The sequence below is a fragment of the Sceloporus undulatus genome, chromosome 1, assembly GCF_019175285.1.
Source record: "Sceloporus undulatus isolate JIND9_A2432 ecotype Alabama chromosome 1, SceUnd_v1.1, whole genome shotgun sequence".
Taxonomy (NCBI): domain Eukaryota; kingdom Metazoa; phylum Chordata; class Lepidosauria; order Squamata; family Phrynosomatidae; genus Sceloporus; species Sceloporus undulatus.
In genome coordinates, this window is record NC_056522.1 from 84,088,705 (window position 1) to 84,113,389 (window position 24,685).

The following is a 24,685-nucleotide window of genomic DNA, read 5'->3' on the forward strand; positions in this document are numbered from 1 at the left end:
GCCAATTGCCTCCAACAAGCTGGATACTCATTTTACCAACCAATGAAATGATGGAAGGCTGAATGGATCTTGGAGCCCTGTCTGGGATTGAATTCACAACCTTGTGGGTGCAGTACTGGCATTTAACCACTGCACCACGAGGGCTCCTTATAGAATCATAGAGTTGGAAGAGACCACAAGGGCCATCGAGTCCAATCCCCTGCCATGAAGGAACTCTCAATCAAAGCATACATGACAGAAGGCCATCCAGTCTCTGCTTAAAGACCTACAAGGAAGGAGATTCCATAACACTCCGATATATCATGTATACTCAACTATAAGTTGATCGCATGTATAAGTCGAGGGCAGGTTTGGGGGGCAAAATTATGGATATTGATATGACCCTTGGATAAGTCGAGGGTAAAACCTAGGGACATGCTACAAAGGATCTAAATGATGAAGCAAAGGAAAACAATGCCAAAGGACCTACTATGCCATGGCAGACATAACAGTTTTGGCTCACGCTAAAAGCTGGAATGGAAGAAAGAGTAGAGAGAGATCAGTGCTTTCAGGACAGATTGCACTCTTGCCTTTCACCAGAAGATGGTTCCCTTTTTAATAAGAGTTAAAGTATAGTATTTACATTGACCCATGGATAAGTTGACTTAGGTTTTTGGGGTCAATTTTTTGACTAACATTTCTAGACGTATACATGAGTATATACAGTAATAAAATAATTAAGTAAACTAAAACATGTTAAACAGCGGTGATGAGTTAAAAACAGATTTAAAAGATTTTAAAAAAACCCTCTTACACTGTAATTTGGATGAGTTAATGAAGCCCAAGGGCTTTGATAAACAACCAGGTTTTAACTTCATGCTAAATGACATGTGTGTTGATGCCAGTCAGGCCTCCAGGGGAGGGGCATTTCACAGTTGAGGTGCCAATGATAAGAAGGATCTCTCCCATGTCCCGTGCCCCCCCAACAGATTTGAATCCTTGGCAGAAACATATGGGGAGAGCCATTGCCTCAAGTACTGAAGTCCCAGTCCATGTAGAACTTTGAATGTCTTCACAAGCACCTAGAATTCAAACTTGGAATGCATTAGTATCCGATGCAATTCTTTTCATGAAGTAAAGTACCTTAAAGCAAGGTATACAGTGCACCCGTGTTATAGGTGGGTGCGCTTTACACAGACTTGAGCATACGTGCTCAAGCTGCGGGGAGCGGCGTGGCGCAAGAAGCGGCACATCCCATTCAAATGAATGGAGCGTGCGCCCATGGTGCCCTGCGCGCTCCCACGCCACCGCGACACCACGCACGAGCCCCATTCACATGAATGGGGCTCCAGCATAGGCGGAATTCGCTTTATGCGGTGGGGTCAGGAACAGATCCCTCACGTAAGGCAAGGGCCCACTGTACTTGTATCAGTCCCAATATAGAAATAATCACTATATAGTGGGTCCTTCCCTTACATGGGGGATCCGTTCCAGACCCCGCCATGTAACCAGCATGTGCTGGAGCCCCATTAGAAATAATGGGGCTCATGTCTGCAGTGCAGTGCAGTACACATGCCATGGGTGTGCCTCCATTACTTCTTCCGGGGCTTGGGAGGGCTTTTTCTGGTGTGACTTTCAGAGTATGCTGAAAGTCACGTAATGCGCACCCGAGTATGACACGGGCGGGCACACTGTAATTTACATAAAAATACAGTATATCTCAACTTAGTTGGTTAGCTAGACAATGAATATTCATGTGCAAATGCAAGCTTCTCGTCATACCTTCTTCTGGTTCTTTATCTTAAAATCATAAATGGACTGGACAGTTCTTCAAACAGAGGGCGCATGTCTATCCTTGTTCACTAGGTCCTCATGATATATACCTGGAACAAGGGCATAATGACATTGTTTTTGAAAACACAGGCCTGGGACACATGGGCCGAAAGCAGCATGTCACCGCTGAAACTAGGGTTTCAGAGCATGCAGCATCCGCATGCTCCAGAACCCTAGCACATGACGGCGGCACAATCATCCATACGGAAGGGGCCATCATAATGCCGCTGCCGTACAGTGACCAGATGTCTCTGGCAGGAAGTGGTGTCATGGTGGTGCCCCTTCCTGCTTGCAACATTGCAAAAAAGATGTCTGGGTGGCTTCTTTTTTTTGCTGTGCAGCGTTGCCTCATGGTTTGGTTGCTGCAGCAACGCTGTACAGCAAAGAGAGATGGCATTTTGCTGCCGGTGTGTACTGGCCCTTAGTTAAAGAAAATAAAGTATATTTGATCACATTATTTAAACCAGCCTCAGCCATTCAAAACCAGTGACACAGTGGTATTGGTTATATAAGCTCAATCAGTCTCCAGCTAATACTTTTTTGTACTTGCCAGATTTTTGTTAGGTAGTACATTTTTCCATATTAATCATCTCTAAATCCTATTCAACCATTCTGCTTTTCTTAGACTGCTGCTATAATCTAAATCCATCTCCTACATTTTTTGTACTTTGATAGCACCCAGATCTTATTCAACTGCACCGGCTACTGACAGAAAATTGTTAATCAGAAAAACTATGCAGCTTTGACCTGTGTTGAAAGCTACCCTAACATCATGGTACTTGACAAAAAAAGAAGAAGCAATAAGAATGAAAACAATGATGGAGGTGCCTGTGTAGAAGAGTTGCTATGGCAATGACTAGGAAAGAATTCCATTGGTTTCCTTGGTAGAAGTCTGTGTGAGGTTTGGAATCTGTTTATAGGATAGTTTTCAAAGTATGAAACTCAATGAATTCCCGTGCTTTGAAAGGGAAAAGTGTTAGGATTTTTAAAAACTGTATTATCAGATACATTATATTATTTTATGTGCCTTAAAAATACAAGACTTTCCATGTGTAACAATACTTCTCTTCCATCCCTTGACTTAACTTCTCATGTGCAGGAATTAGAAATGATCTTGTCCAGAGGATTTTCCAGAATTGGGATCTGGTGATTGGGGAGAGTTGTGGGTGTGGACAAGACTGAGGTTGTATCTGCACTACAGAAATAATGCAGTTTGACACCACTTTAACTGCCATGGATCAGTGCTATGGAATTCTGAGAATTGTAGTTTTGTGAGATCTTTAGCCCTGTCTGTCAGTGAGCTCTGATGCCACAACAAACTACAATTCCCAGGATTACATGGCATTGAGCCATGGTAGTTAAAGTGGTCTCATACTGGATTGTTTCTGCAATGTGGATTCAGGCTGATTCTCTCAAGCCTGTGTTATTTTGGGGGGCTTTGTATACTTCAGATATAGAATAATGGAGGTTTAGAATAAGTCTGGAGTATATTACTTAGGATAATAAATAAATGAATAAGAATAATAAATTAATTAATAAGTACTGGTTTGAGCATTGGCCAAGGACTCTGGAATCCAGGGTTTGAATTCCCACTCAGCTATGTAAGCTCTCTCAGTGACCTTGGGCAAATAACCATCAGAGGAAGGCAAAGGCAAATTTGCCTTAGGGTTGCCCTAAATCAGAAATGACTTGAAGGCACACCACAGCAGCAGCAACAATGAAAACAAATCTGATTATTCTTTGTCCCCCCCCCCTCCCCATAGAAAAACAAAACAAAACAAAACATGAGGCATATCAGTTCGCATTAACTGGAAGTACCCCAAGTCTGGTGAATCATAATTTTTCAGTATTCATCTGTCAGCAAAAACTTTGTCTGTCCCCCATGTCTTGAAGAGCAGTTGGGCAGTATATACCAGTATATACCTAACATTTCTTATATCTCCATAAGGAGTGGAGGGGTGGGAAGCTTTCAGATGGCTTCTGGAAATTCAGAAAAGAAAATGAGCACAAGCCATCCACCCTATAGATACAAGTTTCAATACAGGGTATTTTATAGAAACCATGTATCACCTACATTGTCAAAAGCTGGAAAATGCAACACCAAAAAGGAGGAGGGAAAGAGCACAGAGATTGGCAGAAAGTTTGAATGTGTTAATTTATAGCCTTCTCACTCTGCTATTCGTGTGCTGAATGGGATAAGTATATGTCAAGGCCTCTTCTCACTTTTGATCTTTCATTATATTTCTTTACTGTTAAACTAGACTGAGGTTTGATGGCCCTTCAAATCCTTTCAAACAAGATACTCTCATCTGTAAAGCTGAATACATGGACAGCTTCTATTTGCTGTCTCATTTGTCACCTCTCACCATTTAAATAACAGATTTTATAAGTTGGAAAGCAAGTGGTAATTTTCATGTTTGTATTTTTTTTTTTTCTTATTTATCACCCTTACAGACAGCAGAGAGAATAAAATTACTAGAGCCTATTGAGAACTTTATATCTGAATTGATTTTGTTAAGAGTGGATAAAGTGCCTTTGTAAACTTCAGACTATAAAAAGAGGGCATATACCACAAATAAACACACATTAACTATCATTTGTTGTTGTTCTGTTCTGTGCTGTGAAATTGGTTTCACCTTATACTGACCTTATGAATGAGAAACCACCAAGAGACCATGGGCTCTTAACAGCTGGGTTCAGATTTTGCAAACTCCAGGTCCAGGCTTCCTTGATTGATCTACCTTTAATGCAATCTTCTTTTTTACAACTGCCTCAACTTCAATAAGCATTATCTTGTTTTCCATTGAGTCATATCATAGCCAAAAATAAATGGTAAAAAGCACTTATAAAAATGCTTGCAGAGATTAAGCTAAAGGGTTATGAAGAAAATCAGTGCAATGTAAATAAAGGAACAAATACTTTTGACTCCAGGATTTGCTGCATTGCTCAGAAGGGGAGGACTTGTTTACACTCCTGAAAAAACATATTCACCGCTTCATAACTGCAATCAGTTCACATGATGTTTTGGACTAATTCTGGGGGATCTGCAGGGAAGCAACAGGGAGTGCATTTCAGAGGGTTTTAAATTGATTAAAAAACAAACAAACTCATAGTCAGCACCAGGGTGGCTTTGAAGTAGAGGAGCTTTTGGTGGGCAAAACTGTTTGCCAGAAAGTGTGTCACCATGTTAATTTGTTTATTTTTTACCTTCAGTGTATACATATACCTCAACAGATAAACAGCATCAGCCATGGCACAGCCAAGTCTGGAATGTCTCACTTTCAATATAAGGAATGTTCTCATTTTGCCTTTTCACCCACCCCCTTCCAGAGCAAATCAAACAACCATCCCAGTCTCACATTTGAAGATAGGAGGGGAATGGAAAGATGAGCAAAGTTGGAACCCAGTGAGATTGGAACCCAATTCCTTACCCGGGGTTGGATGTATGGATGGGAGCTTTGCACTGAGGGCAAGACATAGGGAGGCAAAGAGCCAGAGCAGTGGTGTGTGTTTGAGGGAAGAGATCCCCCTGTATATGTATGCAGATCCTCGCATGAATAAGTGAGCAGGTGGGTGAATAAATGAAACAACCAATGTGTCCACTCCTTCTTCCTTCTCCTTTTCAGTCCCCATCATTTGTTCATGTGAAGACTGGGATACCTGCATTCACAGCAGGAAGAAGAAGAAAAAAGGAGAGACAAGGCTGATGGGGGGGGGGGGGGTTGCAGGGGGAAAGGAAGTGGGAGTGTGCATGCTGACTGGCTCATTTGCTCACTCAGGTGGGAGAGGGAGGGAGTAGCCCATTCTACCCCTTTACATTGCTCCCATGGCTGAACATTTTCATAACTCAAATATAAATGAAATTAAATGTTATTTTTTTCTTTCTCCGTCTTGTGTGTGCACATGTGTGTGAGTATGCCTGTGTACATTCAAAGTTCTCTCACTCATTCATTGGATCAGAAAGAGGGAAAGGGGATTGAATGAAAGAGGCATCCAAAGAGACTGGATCTAACAGACGGACAAGCAAACAGTACCAGCTATTGGTTGATGGGTAGATGTATGCCAGGAAGAGATATGGTTGTATGGCTCAAAATGATGCAAAGGAACAGAGGTGCAGAAAGCCCCCTGTACCACTGTGAGTTTGCCTGGGGGAAATGTGTGGCCAGTTGTGCTGATGGTACCTTGATGGGTCACTGTGGGGTTGTTGCAGGGTCAGTGCATACCAGGAAACTGCAAGGTGAAGCTGGATTATTTTCAGCATCGTAAACGAGGGGCAAATCCTTCTCACCTTCTCATTTCGTATATCTGGGAAAGAAGCCTTTGAGATTACTTATAAATATTTAAAGAAAGCTGAAAGAATTAAGAATTTGGGAAAGTGGTAATCAACCCCCCTGCCATTTTTTATTTGTAAGTTAAGTAGTCTCTTGATATTGTTCTGCCCAAAATTTCAGAATTGATTACTTCTACCAGTGGTGTTTTTGTCTATCAGTTGTATAAGGAAAGTTGGAAGCCTTTTGCAGCTATACATGTCCACACCCACCTATACCACCTAGTACCATCTGGCTTCAGAAAGATTTAGTTTAAGAAACTGATTTAACTTAACAAGCACCTTTTAAAAAAGCTTCAGTATAAGAAAGGAAGGATGAAGACAGAGGCCTAACTAAATTGTAGTTACAACTAGAGTAGACTTGTTGAAGCAATGGGAACTTGCCATATTCTCATCATTTAAATGTGTTGGAACTACCAGTTGGACTTAGAATGAAAAGTTCAATATGTGACTGAACAGTGGAAAATTTACAGTGGCAAATAGTACACATTTTAGTTTGCCAAATACTTACTCTGATATCTTTTCAAAAGATTTTGTGGTAGGCCATAGCTTCCCCGTGATTTTTCGCCCAATTCCTAGTAGTTTTGAAAATCCATAACAAAAAATGAATAGAGTTCCACTATAAGAAAGCTCAGTTTTTAAATGTAAGTTTAGACTTTCATTCTTTATATTCTTTCATGCTGAAGAAAACGAATGGCTTTTGACACTGCTAACCTTTAAATTAGAAAATTGGTTTATAGCTGCTGCATCATTCTATAATAGAACTTGCCAACTATGAAGAGGAACCCAAAAGCAGTGCGTTGGTTCCATGTGGGCTTGCATTTTCCAATGAGTGCAGCAATTCTAAAAGAGAGTAGAGTTCAAGGCTGTTGCTGTTAAATCACATGGGTGCATGCACATAAGCTAGGGGTGGAAAATATGTAGTCACAGATTTTATGCAATTTCAAAGGTTTTCTTACATTTCCCCCACAAAAAAAAAAAAAAATACTGAGATAAAAAATTTCCACCCCAAGTCAGCCAATAATGCAGCCATGCTTTTAAAGTGCTAGTATCCATTAACTGTGTTGCCTTTTTTTAGGCCTGGTCACAGGGCCAGCCTTAGAGGGTGTGCAAGGTGTTCAGTGCACAGGGACATAAAATGTTGTGGTCAAGTGATGCCACAACACCACTCACCAACCTATAGGATTTTATTTTAATGTTTTGGTTGCCAAAGGGAATCAGGTGGGGGGGAGACAGGGAGTACTTGCTACAAAGTCACATGACATCTGCTGTAATATGAGATTTGCTAAGAGAAGATCTTCGGAAGATAAAAGGTTTGTGAGAAGAGTATGAGAACACACTATAAGGTGATGGAACATCTTCCTTCCGCCACTCTGCCCCACCATGTCTGCTTGTATTCAGTTGAGAAAGATGTGTTAGGTATGAAATTGGCTTTTTGAGAAGAGATATGGAGGAGTCTGACCCTGAGCCTGACCTTAGTTCTGCCCTGAGAGTGGCAGTAGAAACTGGTGACAAAGAGGATGGTCAGGAGCCCAGCATCCAGACAGTAGAGCCCTCTGGTAACATTGGCACTGATGATGAGGAGGAGGAGGAGGAGAAGGAGGAGGAAAAGGCCAATGTACCCGAATCTTTTTATAGCCAAAGGAGAACTGAAAGGGCAGGGCTGTGGCAGTCTCAGAACCTTTGTATGAGACACCAAGCAATTAGGGATCAGCTGCACCAGTGAGACCTGGAGATAAAACTTTGGAAGGAATGTCAGAACCTTCATCAGGGGTTAACTCAGGGGTCGGCAAACCCTGGCCCGTGGGCCGTATGCGGCCCGCGGAGGCGGCAGGACCAGCCCCAGCCCAGTCGTGCCGCTGCCACCGCGGGGGCCTCCTCCTCCTCCTCTTGGCCTCCAAGCTGCCCTTGGCCCTTTAAGGGCGGTGGCGAGGAGAAGGACGAGGCCTGGCTTCATCCTCCTCCTCGCCACCACCCTTAAAGGGCCAAGGGCAGCTTGGAGGCCCAGAGGCCTCCAGGCTTCCCCCGGACCTTCTTCCACGGCAGCGGTGAAGCGGATGACGAGGCCTGGTTTCATCCTCCTCCTTGCCGCCGCCCTTAAAAGGCCAAGGGAAGCTTGGAGGCCCAGAGGCCTCCAGGCTGCCCCCGGCCCTTCTTCCGTGGCAGTGGGGGCAGGCAGGACGAGGGCAAGCCTTGTTCTCCTCGCCCCCGATGCTCTTAAAGGACCGGGGACAGCCTGCAGGCCTCTTGGCTTCCAAGCTGCCCCTGGCCCTTTAAGAGCAGTGGGCGTGAGGAGGACCAGCCCGGTCCTGTCACCGCCACCACCGCCACCAAGGCCTCCTCCTCCTGGGCAGCGCGCGGGGCTAGGACGGAGGAGCTCATCCCCTTTGGCCAGCCAGACCATTGGCCAGCTGGCCAAAGGGGACGGGCTCTTCTTGAGCGCGCCGCCTGGGGGAGGAGGAGGAGGACTTCTGTGGGCTCCTTTTTGGCCCATGCAGCCCCAGGCCTCTCCCTTCGGAGGGAGGCCTGGGGCCGTGCGGGCCAAAATGGAGCCTGCGGAAGCGGCCTGCTGCCTCTGCAGGCTCCCCCCAGGGCCCTTGCAGCCCCAGGCCTCTCTCTCCAGAGGGAGGCCTGGGGCTGCACGGGCCGAGAAGGGGCCCATGGAAGTGGCCTACCACCTCCTGGGCTCCTCCACGGCCCTTAGAGCCCATTCGGCCGAAGGGAAGAGCTGAAAGGAAGGGCCTGGGACAGGTGCCCAAGCCCTTCCCTTCGGTCTCCCTCCCCTTCAGCTGAAAGGGCCCCTTGGAGCCCTTTTGGCTGAATGGAATGGCCTGGGACGGGTGCCCAAGCCCTACCCTTCGGCCTCCCTCCCCTTCGGTCCCCGTTCGTCTGAAGGAAGGGACCAAGGAGGAGAGGGCGGGCACACGCCTCCTCCTCCCTGCGGGGCTTTGGTGGAAGCTCTGCCCCCGGCGTGCAGCTCCACCCCGGAGGGTGGAAGCTCCACCCCCCAGCTTCAGCCCCCCCCAGTTGTCTGAGGGACAGCAACCCGACCCCCGGCTCAAAAAGGTTGCCTACACCTGGGTTAACTGATTTCTCTGGAGAAAGCAATTTGTTCGTGGACTCTCTTGTTGACTTCCTGGATTGGACCTTTGGACTTTGGACTGACCATTCTGTTTGCTGAAACACTTGACCCATTTGGATTGCTTGACTATGCTGATTGTTTGACCCTTTGGTTTGAACGCGGACTGGCTACGGACCTTGTTTTTGGAACTCTGCATTTTGCTTTCCTCTTTGTAAGTCTGAAGTTCAAGACTTGCTGTATTATGTATGCTATGTTGTGCTATTTTCCTTGTATCTTCATTATTTTGGTTTTACTATCAGTTTCTGGCTGCTTTCCCAGACAAATATAGTCAAATGTGATTGGATTGCATTGGTTGTAATCCCAACCCCCTCAACTGTGTATGAATGTATGTGTACTTTCAATTTCATTCCATTTAAGTGCTGGACCTAAAGGTACTTTACATGATGCTCACCCCCAGCCTGCATTTTATCCTCAGAAAAAGCCTGTGAGGTAGGCTAGGCTGGGAGGATGTGATTGCCTCAGTATGACCATGTGAGCTTTAAGGAGAAACCAGAATATAAACCTAATATATGTGCAATGATCCTTAGTATGAGAGAAAGTTGTATAATTTTTGATAGTGCATGATAAAATCATACTAATATTTGGCTTTCAAAAGTAACAGTGCAATACTGTTACTAGGCCAACCAAAGGCTGTAAAGAATGAGTAAGATTTTAAGATTTCCATATTGCTTCATCAAGCAAGATGCAGTGTATGTGGAGGAACAAGCTGTATAATTTCTGGTAGGATAATTCTTTTTGTAAAAGTTATTACTTTTTGGAGGCACTAAAGGGAATCCTAGCGTAAGACAAAATTTTAGGACAAGCTGTTCTTTTGACAAAAAATAAACAGGCATGTCAGCTGGATATTCCCAATATCACTGATGCATTTTCTCATCTCAAAAGTAGAAATAAACTTCTAAAATAGAATTTGTATTGAAAAATTCAAACTAAATTGCAAGGGAAAGCAGAAATGTAATTTGCACAAAGACCCAATAGAATGATAAATTTAGCCAGTCCTGCTGGAATGAGGCTTTTTTTTTCAAACAGGAAGTGACAGTCTGGTCACCTGCAATTGGAAAAAGGAGCTCCATCTGGATCTGGAAGGATCTGGGTGTGCAGAAGTCTGGCGCAAAAGCAAAATGGCCAGTACCAAATCCACAAGACTTTGTGGTGCACTAATGACCATTTTAGTGCATATAATTTGACTCCCAAAATGTTGGGGAATGGGATGTGGTCCCACAGTGTTTCAAGGGAGATATAACCCTCCTATCTCTTGGAAGATGCAATCTCCTTACATAACCCCATGAGCTTGCTTCTTTGGATGTTTGGCCCGGGACAGATGGTCCAGAAGCAGCGTTCTGCCGCTGATTCTTTTGACAAGAATCGTGTGTAGGGTTAGGGCTAGGGACCATGCAGCAACTGCATGGTTCCTAACCCTAGCACGGCACAGCGGCAGCCTAGTGGTGGCATCCCATCCACACGGACGCCACCATCTTGATGTAACAGATGCACAGCGTCTGCGCATTGCTTACGTCGTGAGTGTGCCACTGGCACACTCACAACGTAACCTGGGTGCCGCAAAAAGAACCCAGAACAACTGGGTTCTTTTTACTCCAGAGGGATGTCACGTGATTTGGCAGCTGCAGCATCCCTCAAGAGTTAAAATGGGCGCCTGCAGACCACTATTTTCAGGCGGTCTCTCCCGGGCCATAGTCTTTGAAATCAGTTTCAGAAATTTTGATTTCAGTCAGTATTGTTACAGAAATTAGAGGTGAACATTTCTAACAAAAACATTGGTCTTCTAAAACGTCGTATCTTTGAAGTTTTTAAAACTTTAAGTTATGAATGAATATTTTTCTGGTCAATCATCCCACTTCTGTGGCATTTATTAGTTCCAGGTCCTAAGGATTGAAAATAGGTCATCTTATGGGATGATTTAAAACTTGCTGCTAAGATGTCTACATACCTGCAGTGCAGACAGGAATCTGGAGCTGGAATGTAACTTATCATATATATATATATGTGTGTGTGTGTGTGTGTGTGTATACACATTTGAACTTGGATTCTTTTCTTCATTATCAGAAAAGTGAGACACTTTTAACATTCATGCATTAATAAGGGAACTCTGTCCGAAAAGGAGATGGGAAGAATATACAGTCCGCCCCCCATATCCATGGGCTTGCCATCCATGGATTTCAGCATCTGCAGATAGCAAGCCTGCATGGAAGGGGTAGCAGAGAAGAGAAGGAGGGGGAAGTGGTGGTGGCAGCAGGAAGAAGAGGAAAGAGCAGGAGGAAGGAAGAGGGAGAGGAAGAGGTGGTGGTGTGGGAAGAGGAGGCGGAGGAAGAGAGAGGAAGGAAGGAAGAGGAAGAGAGAGGAGGAAGTGCGGTGGTGGTGGGCTGGGAAGAAGAGGAGGAGGAGGAAGAAAGAAGAAGAGCGGAGGCAGAGGTGGGGTGGAAGAGGAGAAGGGGAAGAGTGACAGGGGGGAAAAGAAAAAAAAGGAGGAAGAGGAGGAGGAACAAGGAAGTGGAGGAGAGACGAGGAAGAGTGGCAATAGCAAAAGGGAGGGTAAGTGAAGGAGGAAGAGGAAGGAAGAGAAGGAGAAAGAAGAGCACAGCGATAGGGGTATGGAAGTGGCCTTTAATCTTTGACTATTTCAGTTTCCATGCCAAGCCTGCTTTCTGGCCCTTGGGCTGCATCCGCACTGCAGAGATAACCCGGTTTGAGACCACTTTACCCACCCTGGCTCAGTGCTCTGGAATCTTGGGAATTTATAGTTTGTTGTGGCACCAGAGCTTTCTGATAGAACAAGCTAAATGTCTCACAAAACTACATCACTTAGCCACGGCAGTTAAAATGACATCAAACCAGATTATTTCTGCAGTGTGGATTCAGCCTTGGTGGAGTTTGAAGGCCGGTTCAAGGAGGGAGAAAGAGCTAGAGGAAGAGGAAGGGAGTTAGCCACTCCCCATAGTGAGGCTGGCTTTGGGGGGGCTGGGGCAGCTGTGCCACCATTGGGGACAAGGAGACTTGAGTATCCACGGCTTTTGATATCTGTGGGGGGATCTGGAACAGATCTCCCATGGATACTGAGGGCCCATTATATTAAATTATTTGAAAAATGGTTAAGAAACCCTGATGAGAAGAATTCTGGACTGACAAAAGAATCTTTGCAGTTTGCAGGTTATTCTACACACAATTCACACATACTTGTTCTGCACATACAAAACAGGTTTTTCCCCAGAGATAATACTTCTGCACAGAAATGTTATTTTCTTTGATGCTGTTTCCTGCATATTTTTCTGCACAAAAATTATTTGCAAATATTATAAAGAATAAAAAACCTGCAGTTTTTGAGGACTCGCTCAATAAGAATTGCTCCAATTACTCATTTGTTCCGCCAAACAGAAAGCAAGTGAAAAATTCCATCCTAGGTCCTAAAATCCTCAATTTGATATCTCTAGTCATAGTACCAGAAAGATGTGGTTTGAATATGGTTGTAAAACAAATATTACTTTTTTTGTTTCTCTTTACTTTTTTTAGATGAACAAGAATCAGTGCAAAAGCGGACTTTCACAAAATGGATCAACACTCATCTGGCCAAGGTAGTACATATTCTAATCTTGGTTTTCTTACATATTCAAATAATTATTAAAAACAGCAGTTACTGAACAAGATCCACTGCTCACATGAAGAAGAAGCTGTTTATTTCTACATTGCAAAAGAAAATAAACAAACAAAAAACATTGACCGGTGGCGCAATGGTTAAATGCCTGTACTATAGCCACTCACTCAAAACCATAGGTTGCGAGTTCAATACCAGTAAAAGGGCTCAAGATTGACTCAGGCTTGCATCCTTCCGAGGTCGCTAAAATGAGTACCCAGTTTGTTGGGGGCAATTAGCTTACAGTTGTAAACCACTTAGACACTATTAGTTCAGTATGAAGTGGTATATAAATGAAGCTGTTTGTTTGAAGCTGTTTGACTTGTTAATGCTTTTGAGGTATTGGAAATAGTATTTTCCATAACTACCATGATTTAAGCCAGTACAGACTGGTGCTTTGCACCAACCTGGGGCCAATTTTAGGGCTCCTTAGGGCAGGGCATGCATGTGTCCAGCCCTACAATCAGCGCTTGTGTGCCATCCCGCCACGGCCTCATCCACATGGGGTGCAGCATTGTGACACACGGGCATCTGAGCGCCCAAACAGCACTCGCCGGAAGAGGCATCATGGTGTCACATCACGGTGCTTATGACGCTTCTAAAATGAAGCCACTCTAAAACTAATGTACCTCCTTGTATGTTTTGTACTGCCAACCTTAAAGTCAGCCATGAAATTGTTTGCACTACATTTCTCAAAAATATTTGAGAGGAATTTCTACTTGTATTCTCTAATCCCTGATTTGAATTAACTTCATATCAAATAATGGGAATCAGACTGACAATACCTTGAATTAAAAGAAAAAGATTGCTATACTATTATGTTCCAGTCACTCTAGAAAGAAGTCATTCAAGATGTTTCAATTTCATTTTTTTCATCCTGAAATTACAAATATGAGTTGATGTTATCAATGCTAGGGAATTCTGGGAATTTCTTGAGCCTTCTTTGTCAGAGAGTTCGGGGGCTACAACAAACTACAGTTCCCAGGGTTCCCTAGCACTGAGCCAAGGCAGCTAAAGTGGTCTCAGACTGGATTATTTCTGCAGTGCGTTTCAGACCTCAGTATTAGAAAAGAGAAGAGTGAACAGAGGCTGGATCTTGAGATAATATACCTAGACACTACAGTGCGCCCGTGTCATATGCAGGCGCATTATATGCTGGTTTCAGCATACACTACTTCTTCCGGCACCATGTACTGGAAGAAACAATTGTGTGCATGCCCATGGCATGTGCGGCGCTGCCGCCATGCACCACCACAAGCACGAGCCCCATTACTTCTGCATTCCCAAGGTTTCTTTGGCAATCAATTAAGATCAACTGATAACATACCTCTGTCTATGTATATTTAGATTTTGTTTTGTTTTGTTTTCATATGCATATCTGTACACTTCCCTACAGCAAGCTATCTTTGCCATTGTAATGTCCATTCCACCAGTTTGAAGAGCTCAATTTGGAATTCTTCAAATTTCTGTTTTGTTTTTGTTTTTGTTGGTTTGTTTTTTAATTCCCTGACTAAGCAGGTATTATAGGGAAATCTGGTCCCTCAATGGCTTGTCTCTAATTCTGTATCATTTTTTCATAATCGTCACTGTCAAAGCTATCACAGCTCATATGTTTAATTAGTAATGAATTCTAAATTCACACATTAAAGTGAATGTGCAGTGTACTGGAAAAGCCAACTTACTGACCTTTAAAAAAGCTTTCAAATAATTCATATCTCTCCTACTGTGCTCATACAATTAATTGTGATGATGGCTCATCACCAACAATATTTTGCATCTTCATACACCCTCTTAAATATCATACCTGCTAAAATTAAAAGCCTGAACCATATGTGCTGTGATTGTGGAAAGATTTGTTGTGATGTGCTTCATAGATGGCATGATGGCATTAAAAAAACCTAAGTATGCAACTTGAACTGATGTTATTTCCAAATATAATATCATCACCATCCAAATAACCGAGCTCTTTAAAAAGCAGTCATCTTCACGGATGTGCAGATAAGATTTATCAAGTAGCTATTCTAATATTATAACAGAAGTCTTAATTCTATAATAATAATATGAATTTTGAGAGAAATGGCTGTTAGAAAAATGTCTTTTTTAAGAGAATGTTTTTTTAAAATGTACTTAAATGCATTAGTGTGATTTAGTGCATTTGAAAATGGTCGAAATTAGGTACATACTGATTCTTCTATTTATAGTCCAAGCATAGCTTTCATAATTAAGCAAAACATAGCACTGTGAAGTTTCTTTTGCTGGTGCATTTTGTTTAATCCTTAACTTGGACTGCATAAGCGCTAAACATGTGATTTGACACAACATTATAAATTATGGAATTATGAGATTTTATAGTTTTGTGAGATATTTAACCTTTGCTGTCAGAAAGCTCTGGTTCCACAGCAAACTACAAATCCCAGGATTTCATAGCATTGAGCCATGGCAGTTAAAGCAGTGTCAAACTGCATTATTTCTGCAGTGCAGATGCACCTTTGCTTTGCTGACTGATGTTTCTCTTTATAACAGTTGATTCTTCCTTATTCAGAATTCCAAAATCCAAAATATTCCAAAATCCAAAATTATCCACTTTTAACTGATATAGTAACACCTTTGCTTTCTAGTAGTTTAATGTAAACAAACTTTGTTTCGTGCCCCAAATTATTAAAAATATTGTGTATAAAATTACTTTCAGGCTATGTGTATAAGGTGTATACAAAATATAAATGAATTTCCTGTTCAGACCTGGGTCCCATCTCCATGATATCTTTTTTTTTTGTTGTTGTTAACTATCCTCGAGTCAATCTCGACTCATGGTGACCCTATGGATGAGATATCTCCAAGAACCTCTGTCCTCCACTGCTCTGCTTAATTACTGCAACCCCATACCCATGACCTCCTTAATAGAGTCCATCATGAGGCCTTCCTCTCTTCCTACTTCTCTCCACCATTCCCAGCATTATTGTATTTTCCAATGAGCCCTTCTCATGACGTGTCCAAAGTACAACAGCCTCAGTTTGGTCATCTTGGCTTCCAGGGAGTTTTCTGGCTTCATCTGCTCTAGGACCCATTTGTTTGTCCTTTTGGCTGTCCATGAAATAATCAGCACTCTTCTCCAGCACCATATCGCAAATGAATTGATTTTCTTTCTTAACTGTCCAGCTCTCACATCCATACATGGTAATAGGAAATATAACTTTTGTGCTCAATTGTATATCTTTGCATTTTAGAATCTTTTCTAGTTCTCACAATGTATATGCAAATATTCCAAAATCTGAAAAACTCCAAAATCCAAAACACTTCTGGCATTTCAGCTAAAGGAGACTCTGCTTGTAGCTATTTTTCATAGTAGGTAATAAGTCCCAGAGCATAGAAAGATGTAATAGAGAAAGGGTGTTATTAATATGCATGTTATACCCAGGTATGTGGATTTTAACAGTAACTTTTCAGCAGCAAAGAAATAGCTTGATTTCAAAGTTCACTTGAGGCAGAAATTTTCCCATTTTAGAAAATGTACATGATCATTTCTGGAATTTCAAGTCATGGATGCAAGCCATTTGCAATATGAGGATCTCAGTCATAGTTATCCAGAGATAACTCTTACAACTCAACCTTTAAGTGTTTATTGAAAATATGTTCCACCAGTTTTGATGGTGCTCAAGCAGACAGTCTTAGATCATTTTTTGACAATATAATATAAAACAAATAACTTTTTGGCACTACGGATGCCATATGTAGATAACAGAAATAATTCCAGATGGGGGTTGGAGAAAGGAATAAATAATTAAAGGCTTCCTACTCCCCTAAGGCTAGTTCCATATGTGAGATTGGACCCTTGCAAATGTTGTAGACTAAAAAAGGAAAACAGTGTATGTAATAATACATGTTGTTATTAAGGAAAAGGGAAGAGACTAGATAGTGTATAGAGACACAATGATCTCAACACTGTGACATTCTAGGCACTGAGCTCACCGGCAGGATAGTACAGATAAACCTTTTGTATCCTGTCCATGAATCCATCCCATGCCCACCCTAGTATCCACCTGGTCTGGAGCAGCGATGAATGGGTGTTCAAATGCCCATCCACCCCTACACCATGGAGCTGCCAGCACCATCACCTCATTCCTTGTTGCTGTTCTCCTTCAGGCCTCTGCTTCAGCCCATTCAGGTGGAAATGGGGTGCCTGGTTTTATCCATGTGAACAAGCACCTCCTTCTAACATCAAATGCTATGATTGGGGCTTTTAAGCAGAATGACAGCTGGTAAGGGGACTGACAGCTGTCTGGTCTAGAGGCTATCATGGTAGAATTTCTGGGAAATGCTGCTTCAAAGAGCTGGGTTTTTAAGACTGGGCCAATGGCCAGTTGGGCTGGGGTTGGGCCGAATCCACTGGAGTGGCATCCCTGGCCCGGAGCTCTTGGCCTACATCATCTAAATAGAACAATTCTAGGCCTTTTGACCATGCATACAACCCCCTAAGCAAGTATAAGAGATTAAGCTTAGAAAGAATGTCCTCATAACTGGCATGTCTCAATATGCTTCATTCGTTAATTCCATCACTTCATTCCATCCATCAATCATAAAAAATGAGCTAAACATTAGGTTTTTGAAAATTATTTCAGTACTAGATTAAAGGGAATGTTGATGTGGTTTATATACTAATGTTGCTGTCTTGAACCCATTTACCTGGGAGTAAGCACCTTTAAACTCAGTGGAGGCTTGCTTTTGTGTAGCTCTCTCTAGGAAAAAAAAACCACTTGCGAGTATTTGGTAATTATTTTGTAATGATATCCTTATAGAAAGCAACAAGTAACTTAAGGAGGTTGTTTTTCTGCTACTAGAAAGTCTTCAAAGACTAAGCCATTTTCTGTAGTTCAGGGCTTAAAATGCCATGCATGTTGTTTCTGCAGGAAACAGCATATTTTAGTCCGGCAGTAATACCTGAAAATTCTGTAGTTAGGAACACTGGCCGTTTCCCACAAGAAGTGACATTTTCTGCACATAAAATATTGTTGTTTGTGCAAAAACAACAACAACAAAAAACAACCATATGTGAAATTGGGGCAAAATAAGTCCTAAATCATGAATGCTATTTTCTGCACAAAAAACTCTCACATGTGAAATTTGCACAAAGTAAGTTCAGAATGGCAATGATTTTCCTTAGACCAGGACTGCCTTCATCAGTTTTGCATGACACTTGAGACATTTTTCAACCATTTTAAAACATATTTTGAATATTTTCCCCAAGGTATTAGGAAGCTCTTAAATATGTGCAGTAACTACATCTGCCTTCCTTCCTCTTCTTTAATTTACTTTGTTTCTTTCACTTAACATTTACAATAAGTGGAGCAACATTTAGTACAGTGGTTCCAAACCTTCCTAATGCCGCAACCTTTTAATATAGTTCCTCATGTGGTGACCCAAACCCATGAAATAATTTTCGTTGCTACTTCATAACTGTAATTAAATAGGTGTTTCCCAATGGTCTTAGGCGAACCCCATGAATGGGTCATTCGACCCCCAAAGGGGTCCCGACCCACAGGTTGGGAACCACTGATTTAGTATAACAAAATGTTGGACCAGAAACAGCTGACAAACATATTTCTCACTGGAAATTTGTAAAAATCTTGCCATCATTATATAATTAATTGATTGGACCAGAATTGCAATCTTTAGTCTTAGCTACTCTACTGTTATTGTCTTATTTTGATTATTTATTTTGATGCAGTGGTAATTAATCTTATCCTTGTCCATATCCAATCAGTTGCATAAAACTAGGTTGCTTATGTTAATGGGGAGGGACCACAAGATCTTAAATTAGTTGTCATTTTTTACTGTAGAAAGTAGCTATGCATTCATAGAAATGTAAAAATGTGAAAGTCACATTTGCTTTTGTATTGTGAACAATAAGTGAACCAACACTGCTAATTCAAGACTCCTGTCTTAGCATTGTTGTAGTCAAATGAAAACAGTTTATGCAAAATCTGAGTTATGTTTCTATAGAATGTATTGAACAGCTTGTCCAGTAAAGACAAGGCAATACCCGAAAAACCCACAAAAAACAAAAGGCAATACATTTGCTTCCCACAACGGGCTGTCAACATTCATTATAATTACATAAGAAATCATACATTTAAATAGTCCTCTGTGAACATTTTTTCTTCTTCTACGTTTTGTTTGGATCATTTCCTATAAACAAAGCTGAATTAATCAAAGGGTAGTTATTAAATTGCAGGACCAATGTATATTCTGCTTCCCTGTTGTTCTTTTCTAAATCACTGCACTAACATTAAACTTATGTTGGAAGAGTCAACAACATAGCTATTTCCTATACTAGTATTTTTTTTCCTTGAAAAGGTGTGAAATTGATGTGTGGGGTAAGCACATTATCACACCCACACACAAACAAACACACACTGATGACTTCAGTGTTCTTATATTACTATAGCAATGTGGGATAGAGTATCCGAGTATTAGAAAATAATCTAATTTCAGTTACATTACTTCCAACCCTAAGGGGGTGAGTATTTTCAGATTTCTGCAAGTATTATGGAATACAAGCAGTACATTTCTTCTGCCCTGTTTCATCCTCTTAGAATCCAGAGGGAAATCTCTCTTTATGTGACCTCCAGTCTACTAATTTTAATCTGTAGGAGCAGCAGTGGAGACACTACCATTCTGGCTACAGAGGCATGTATTCTCATAAGCATAGAGTGTAAAGTACCTTTCTTGGTTACAATAATAATATTTATTTTTTACCCGCCTGTTCTATGGATTGAAGTGGGGAACAACAGTAAGTAACACAATAGAACAGATTTATAGCACTGTTTTTGTGTTGTGCACTGAACAACAGAAGAGAACACAATGATCTGTACAACTGGTTCATTTACTAAAGCGGAGCTAAGTGACTGTATAAGTTAAAAGCATTTGTCATATATGATAATGAGAGAGAAGAGAGTGTATAGTCAGTCCTCCATATCCATGGATTTTTTTTAAATACATGGATCCAAGCATGCATGGCTTCAAAATATCTACAAATATATAAATTCCAAAAAGCAAACCTTGATTTTGCTATTTTATATAAGTGACACCATTTTACTATGCCATTGTTTTTAATGGGTCTTGAGCATCCATGGATGTTGATATCCACAGTGGGTCCTAGAACCAACCCCAGCAGATACCAAGGACCCACGATATTAGACTGTGGTGAAAATGCACTAATTTTCACCACATATCAATTTCCTGTGCCTTCCACTACTACTTGGTGCTGGGTGTTTTAACACCAAGAAGCAAGACAGTCTCTTATTATAGTGAGAGGCTATACAAGTCCAGGGCCAACATATGTACAAGGTTAAGTACAATTGGCTCAGTGGCTGTGTTAGTCTGTTTCAGTAAAAACAGTAAGTAGTAAAGTGTTGTAGCAGCTTAAAGACTAATATGTTTATTATGGCATAACCTTTTTTTGGGGGGGGGAATACAGTCACCATAGCAGATACTTGAACTGCTATCCCCAAGTCTACCTTCCAGCTGATCATCAGATAGGGAACAATTATAACAACTATCCAGCTATTTGATTGCTCCCAGGGCTCAGGTGTTTTGACCAAAGGGAGGAAGGCCTGGTCAAAGCTGATTCTGCACTAGATTGCTCTCTCTTCTTGTTCTTCTTGAGTACCTTGTTGGGGGCAATTAGCTTAGACATTGTAAACTGCTTAGGGAGTGCTTAAATGCACTGATAAGCAGTATAGAAATGTACTTGCTATTGTTATTCTCCAGGCTAATTTCTCTTAAAAACAGTGACCCAGCTTTCTATGTCTACTCTTGTTATTTCAAGGTTGATTAGTAATAAGTGGAGTAAGTGTTTTGATCTCTTGGATATAAAACTTGTAACAAGTAGAAAAACATATTGGATGAATGACATTTATATATGTGTTTGCTTATATATGGTAATTCAAATGTTGATTCAGTTGGACTAGTCTAGTTGGGACAAGCAATAGGATTTAGCTATTGATGATTTGATTCCCATTATATCACAATAATGCTGAAACATATACACACACACCATTTGCAAAGTTAGGTTGAAGTTCTTGGGGAGGGGGAAGAAGGTGTGAGTGTGTGTGTGAGAGAGAGAGAGCATGTGTGTAGGGGGGAGAGAGTCATGAGTCTGACTCTGATACTGTTCACAAAATATTAGGCCTGTCATGTGCTCAGAAGTATCCTATTCCTCCATCCTTAGTTTATGACCATCATTTGTCCCACTGTTTTGGGCTTAGCTGGTAGATCTCAGGATTCCAACTAGCATCAAAATGGATCCTGCAAGCCTGGACCCTTTTCCTGTCTATGCATACCACCACAGAGATATCTGTCTATTCTTGTTCTCCTTGCCACATTGTGTGCCATCCTTATTTTTTTCCTGAAATATCTTCCAAATATTCACTGTAACACTCAACTACAGGGAGAAGGATAGACATAAACCTACAGTGAGAAAACAACACATAGCCTAACATGAACATTCTTTCTGTTCTCTCCCACCCACGACCTGCAGCGCAACCCTCCCATGGTGGTCAATGATCTGTTCGAAGACATCAAAGATGGAATAATATTAATTGCCCTTTTAGAGGTTCTCTCAGGACAAAAACTGGCAAGTATTTTCCTATGAAAAGTATATTATTAATTTGAATTGTTACAAATTAAATAGTTACTTTAAAAATGTTTAATTTGTATTATTAGCAATCCCTTTTTGTGAGGCATTAAAATGCTCACTTTTTTCTGCTACATGTTAAGCAGAGTACATTATAGATTATATTGTTTGTGAAATAGTAACATATCTGGTTTTTCTGGACTGTTGCAATACGATGATGCCCGCATCTAAATACCCAGTATAAGTACTAAAGTACTAAAGATACAGGGTACAACTCCTGAGATGGGTGTTTATGGAGTAAAATAAATGAAACATAAAGGAAAGTAGATAGTTTGCATTTACTTAACTTTACACAGAATCTTCTCTCACCACTGATGTAATTGGAGAAGGGTTTTCAGGCTAGAGCTTCATGTGTTAGAAAGATTATGGGGGTGTTCTCACTGGGGTATACACTGGTTTACAAATCGAATCCAAGGAGCGTTCCTACTGAAACCCAAATTAACTCTAGAACAGTTCTAGATTAACCTGCAATCGTTCCTACTGCGATTCGAATCTGATTCGAATTGTAAATAATAATAAATAATAAAAGTTTTATTTATATACCGCCCTTCCGTAGATCAGGGTGGTTTCCAACATAAAAATACAATACAATAATCGTAACAATCAATAAAAACAGTACAACAACAATATAAAACAGTATAAAGCCCCCGTTAGCCCATCCTCTTTGCCACAGGAGAGGAAGGGAGGCCCACTGAACTCTATTCGGGGAATGCAAGGTGGAAGAGAAAGGTTTTCAGGTCCTTTCTAAATTGGGCCAGGGAGGTAATCGAGCGGAGCTCTATGGGCAGCGTATTCCAAAGGGCTGGAGCGGCGATGGAGAATGTCCTCCTCGTAGTGGAGGACAGCCTAGCCCCTGGCACCCTAAGGAGTTGCTGCCCAGATGTTCTGAGGGTGCGGGGCGGAATGTACGGAGAGAGGCGGTCCTTCAGGTATCCTGGGCCCAAGCCATTTAGAGCTTGATAGGTCGTTACCAACACCTTATATTGTGCCCGGAAGCGAATAGGCAGCCAATGCAGATCTTTAAGCACAGGTGTAATATGGCTGGCCCTGGAAGTACCAGTGACCAGCCTGGCTGCCATATTCTGTACCATTTGTAGCTTCCGAGTTTGGTATAAGGGTTGCCCCATGTAGAGTGCGTTGCAGAAATCCAATCTCGAGGTTACCAGAGCATGTACAACAGTTTCAAGGTCCCTCTGGGCCAGGTATGGGCGCAGCTGGCGAATCAGCCGAAGCTGATAACAGGTGCTCTTGACCGTCGCATTCACCTGAGCAGTCAGGTGAAGCGACAAGTCAAGAAACACCCACAGACTGCGCACAGAGTCCTTCACAGGGAGCGTGACCCCGTTCAGGACAGGTGGAACTACCGCCATTCCTGGACCAGGGGAACATTTAACCCGGATTAGAAGCCTATAAACCGGCGTAAAAAAATACTAGGGTCTACCCTAGTATTATCCTTTGATCCGAGATAGGAATCGCTGTATTTAAATGGGAATGTTTCGGCATCTGATTCGTGTTCCACAGGATGGGAGGAGCAGCGCTCAAGGGGCTGGCCTAGGGGTGTCACCCTCTTTGGTTTCTTTCTGCATTGCTGGTGCCATTTTCTTCCATTCGCATAATAGCCTTTCCTCCGGTGGATTGCAACCTCCCCTCTGCTCCTCTTTCATAGACCGATGTGTGAGGAGAGCCATTGAACACCATTTTTAACTATTCTTTCTTTTTCACCTCTGCCTGAGCACCAGATGGGCTTTGGAGGACAGCCCAGAGATCAATGGGTCAGGCAAAGTGAATTTGGGGACCCGAGGCTCTTTCCAGAGGAACTATGGGATGGGTTTTGCAGGACATATTCCTGCTTCATGGCTCTCCAGACAGCCCTGGGAGCAATCTTCCCCAAAGATTCTTTCCCCAGTGAAGCCCTCTGCCTTCTCCTCCTTCATCTGATTTGGCGAAAACACAGGCGCACACACACTATATAGATAGGTAGGTAGGTAGGTGTGTGTGTGTGTGTGTGTGTGTATTTATACACACACATGTTTATATATGAATGCTCTCACACACATGCATATATATATATTATGGGAATTATGGGAACTGTTGTGTTTGTGAGACATTTATCCTCCTCTGTCAGAGAGTGCTGGTGCCATAATAAACTACCATTCTCTGGATTCCCTAGCACTGAGTTATGGCAGTTAATATGGGGAGACACAGAAGAGGACAAATAAGCGCCTCCTGATTGGGTCTTTTTTTTAAAAAACGCGAAATTTATAACGAATTAAAAACGGCCAGGTAGTGGGAACGCAGGTACAGGCTACATCAGTGTATGTTACTCCAAATTAATGTGACGTCATGATGACGTCGCTTTGATTGACAGCCGAAACAAGTGAATGTGAATGAAAAAGTAACAAAACCGGTTTAAATATACACCGATTCATCCTTGAATGGGAACGAAACAGGGTCAATTACAGCGAATTAAAATAAAATGTTACATAAATGGGAACGATACAGATAAAGCAATTTGAAAAGCAGGATAACACTTGCTTTATTTTGAATTGCTTTAAAACGAACTGCTGTATTTAAATTCATTTTAAATCGCAAGTGGGAACACCCCCTATGGCTCCTCTTTATGCAGCTACCCTAGAATTATTCCATGCAAGGGGCATTCTCCTGGTTCTTACTGTTGTTTTAGTAAGCAGTGCTAGCTTTTTGGGAACTTTCAGACATTAGGCAAGTCTAATGGGCAGCAAGCAATATTTATGTGCAGCGACAGAATGCAGGCAAGGTTTTTCTAGCAGGAGTGGCAACTGATTGTTCCAGTGTCACGGGGCAGTGAATCTCCTTTGGGTTTTACAATGAAGTTTAAAGCAACTATCCATGGTGGTAATCCCATTTTCTGGATAGGATTCAACCTCTTAAGATGTTCCTACAAAGTCTAAACTAAATCATAGTTCACCACCTCACTGATATTGGAGCCATCGGCTTCCTCTTCCTGGAGAAATGCAGAGGAACAAAGAAAAATACATGAGTAATAGATTCATTGAATGGACAGTGCCATTTCTCAGATCTATTCCAGCA

The 24,685-nt window shown here is 41.9% G+C and overlaps 1 protein-coding gene across 1 annotated transcript in view; it reads left to right on the plus strand.

Annotated features, from left to right (window-relative positions):
- SYNE1 (spectrin repeat containing nuclear envelope protein 1) overlaps positions 1-24,685 on the plus strand; it is a 429,497-nt gene that overhangs the window by 57,704 nt on the left and 347,108 nt on the right. Inside the window, 2 exon segments of the mRNA XM_042446890.1 lie at positions 12,804-12,865; positions 21,461-21,556. Of these exon segments, the coding sequence (XP_042302824.1) occupies positions 12,804-12,865; positions 21,461-21,556 (158 nt within the window).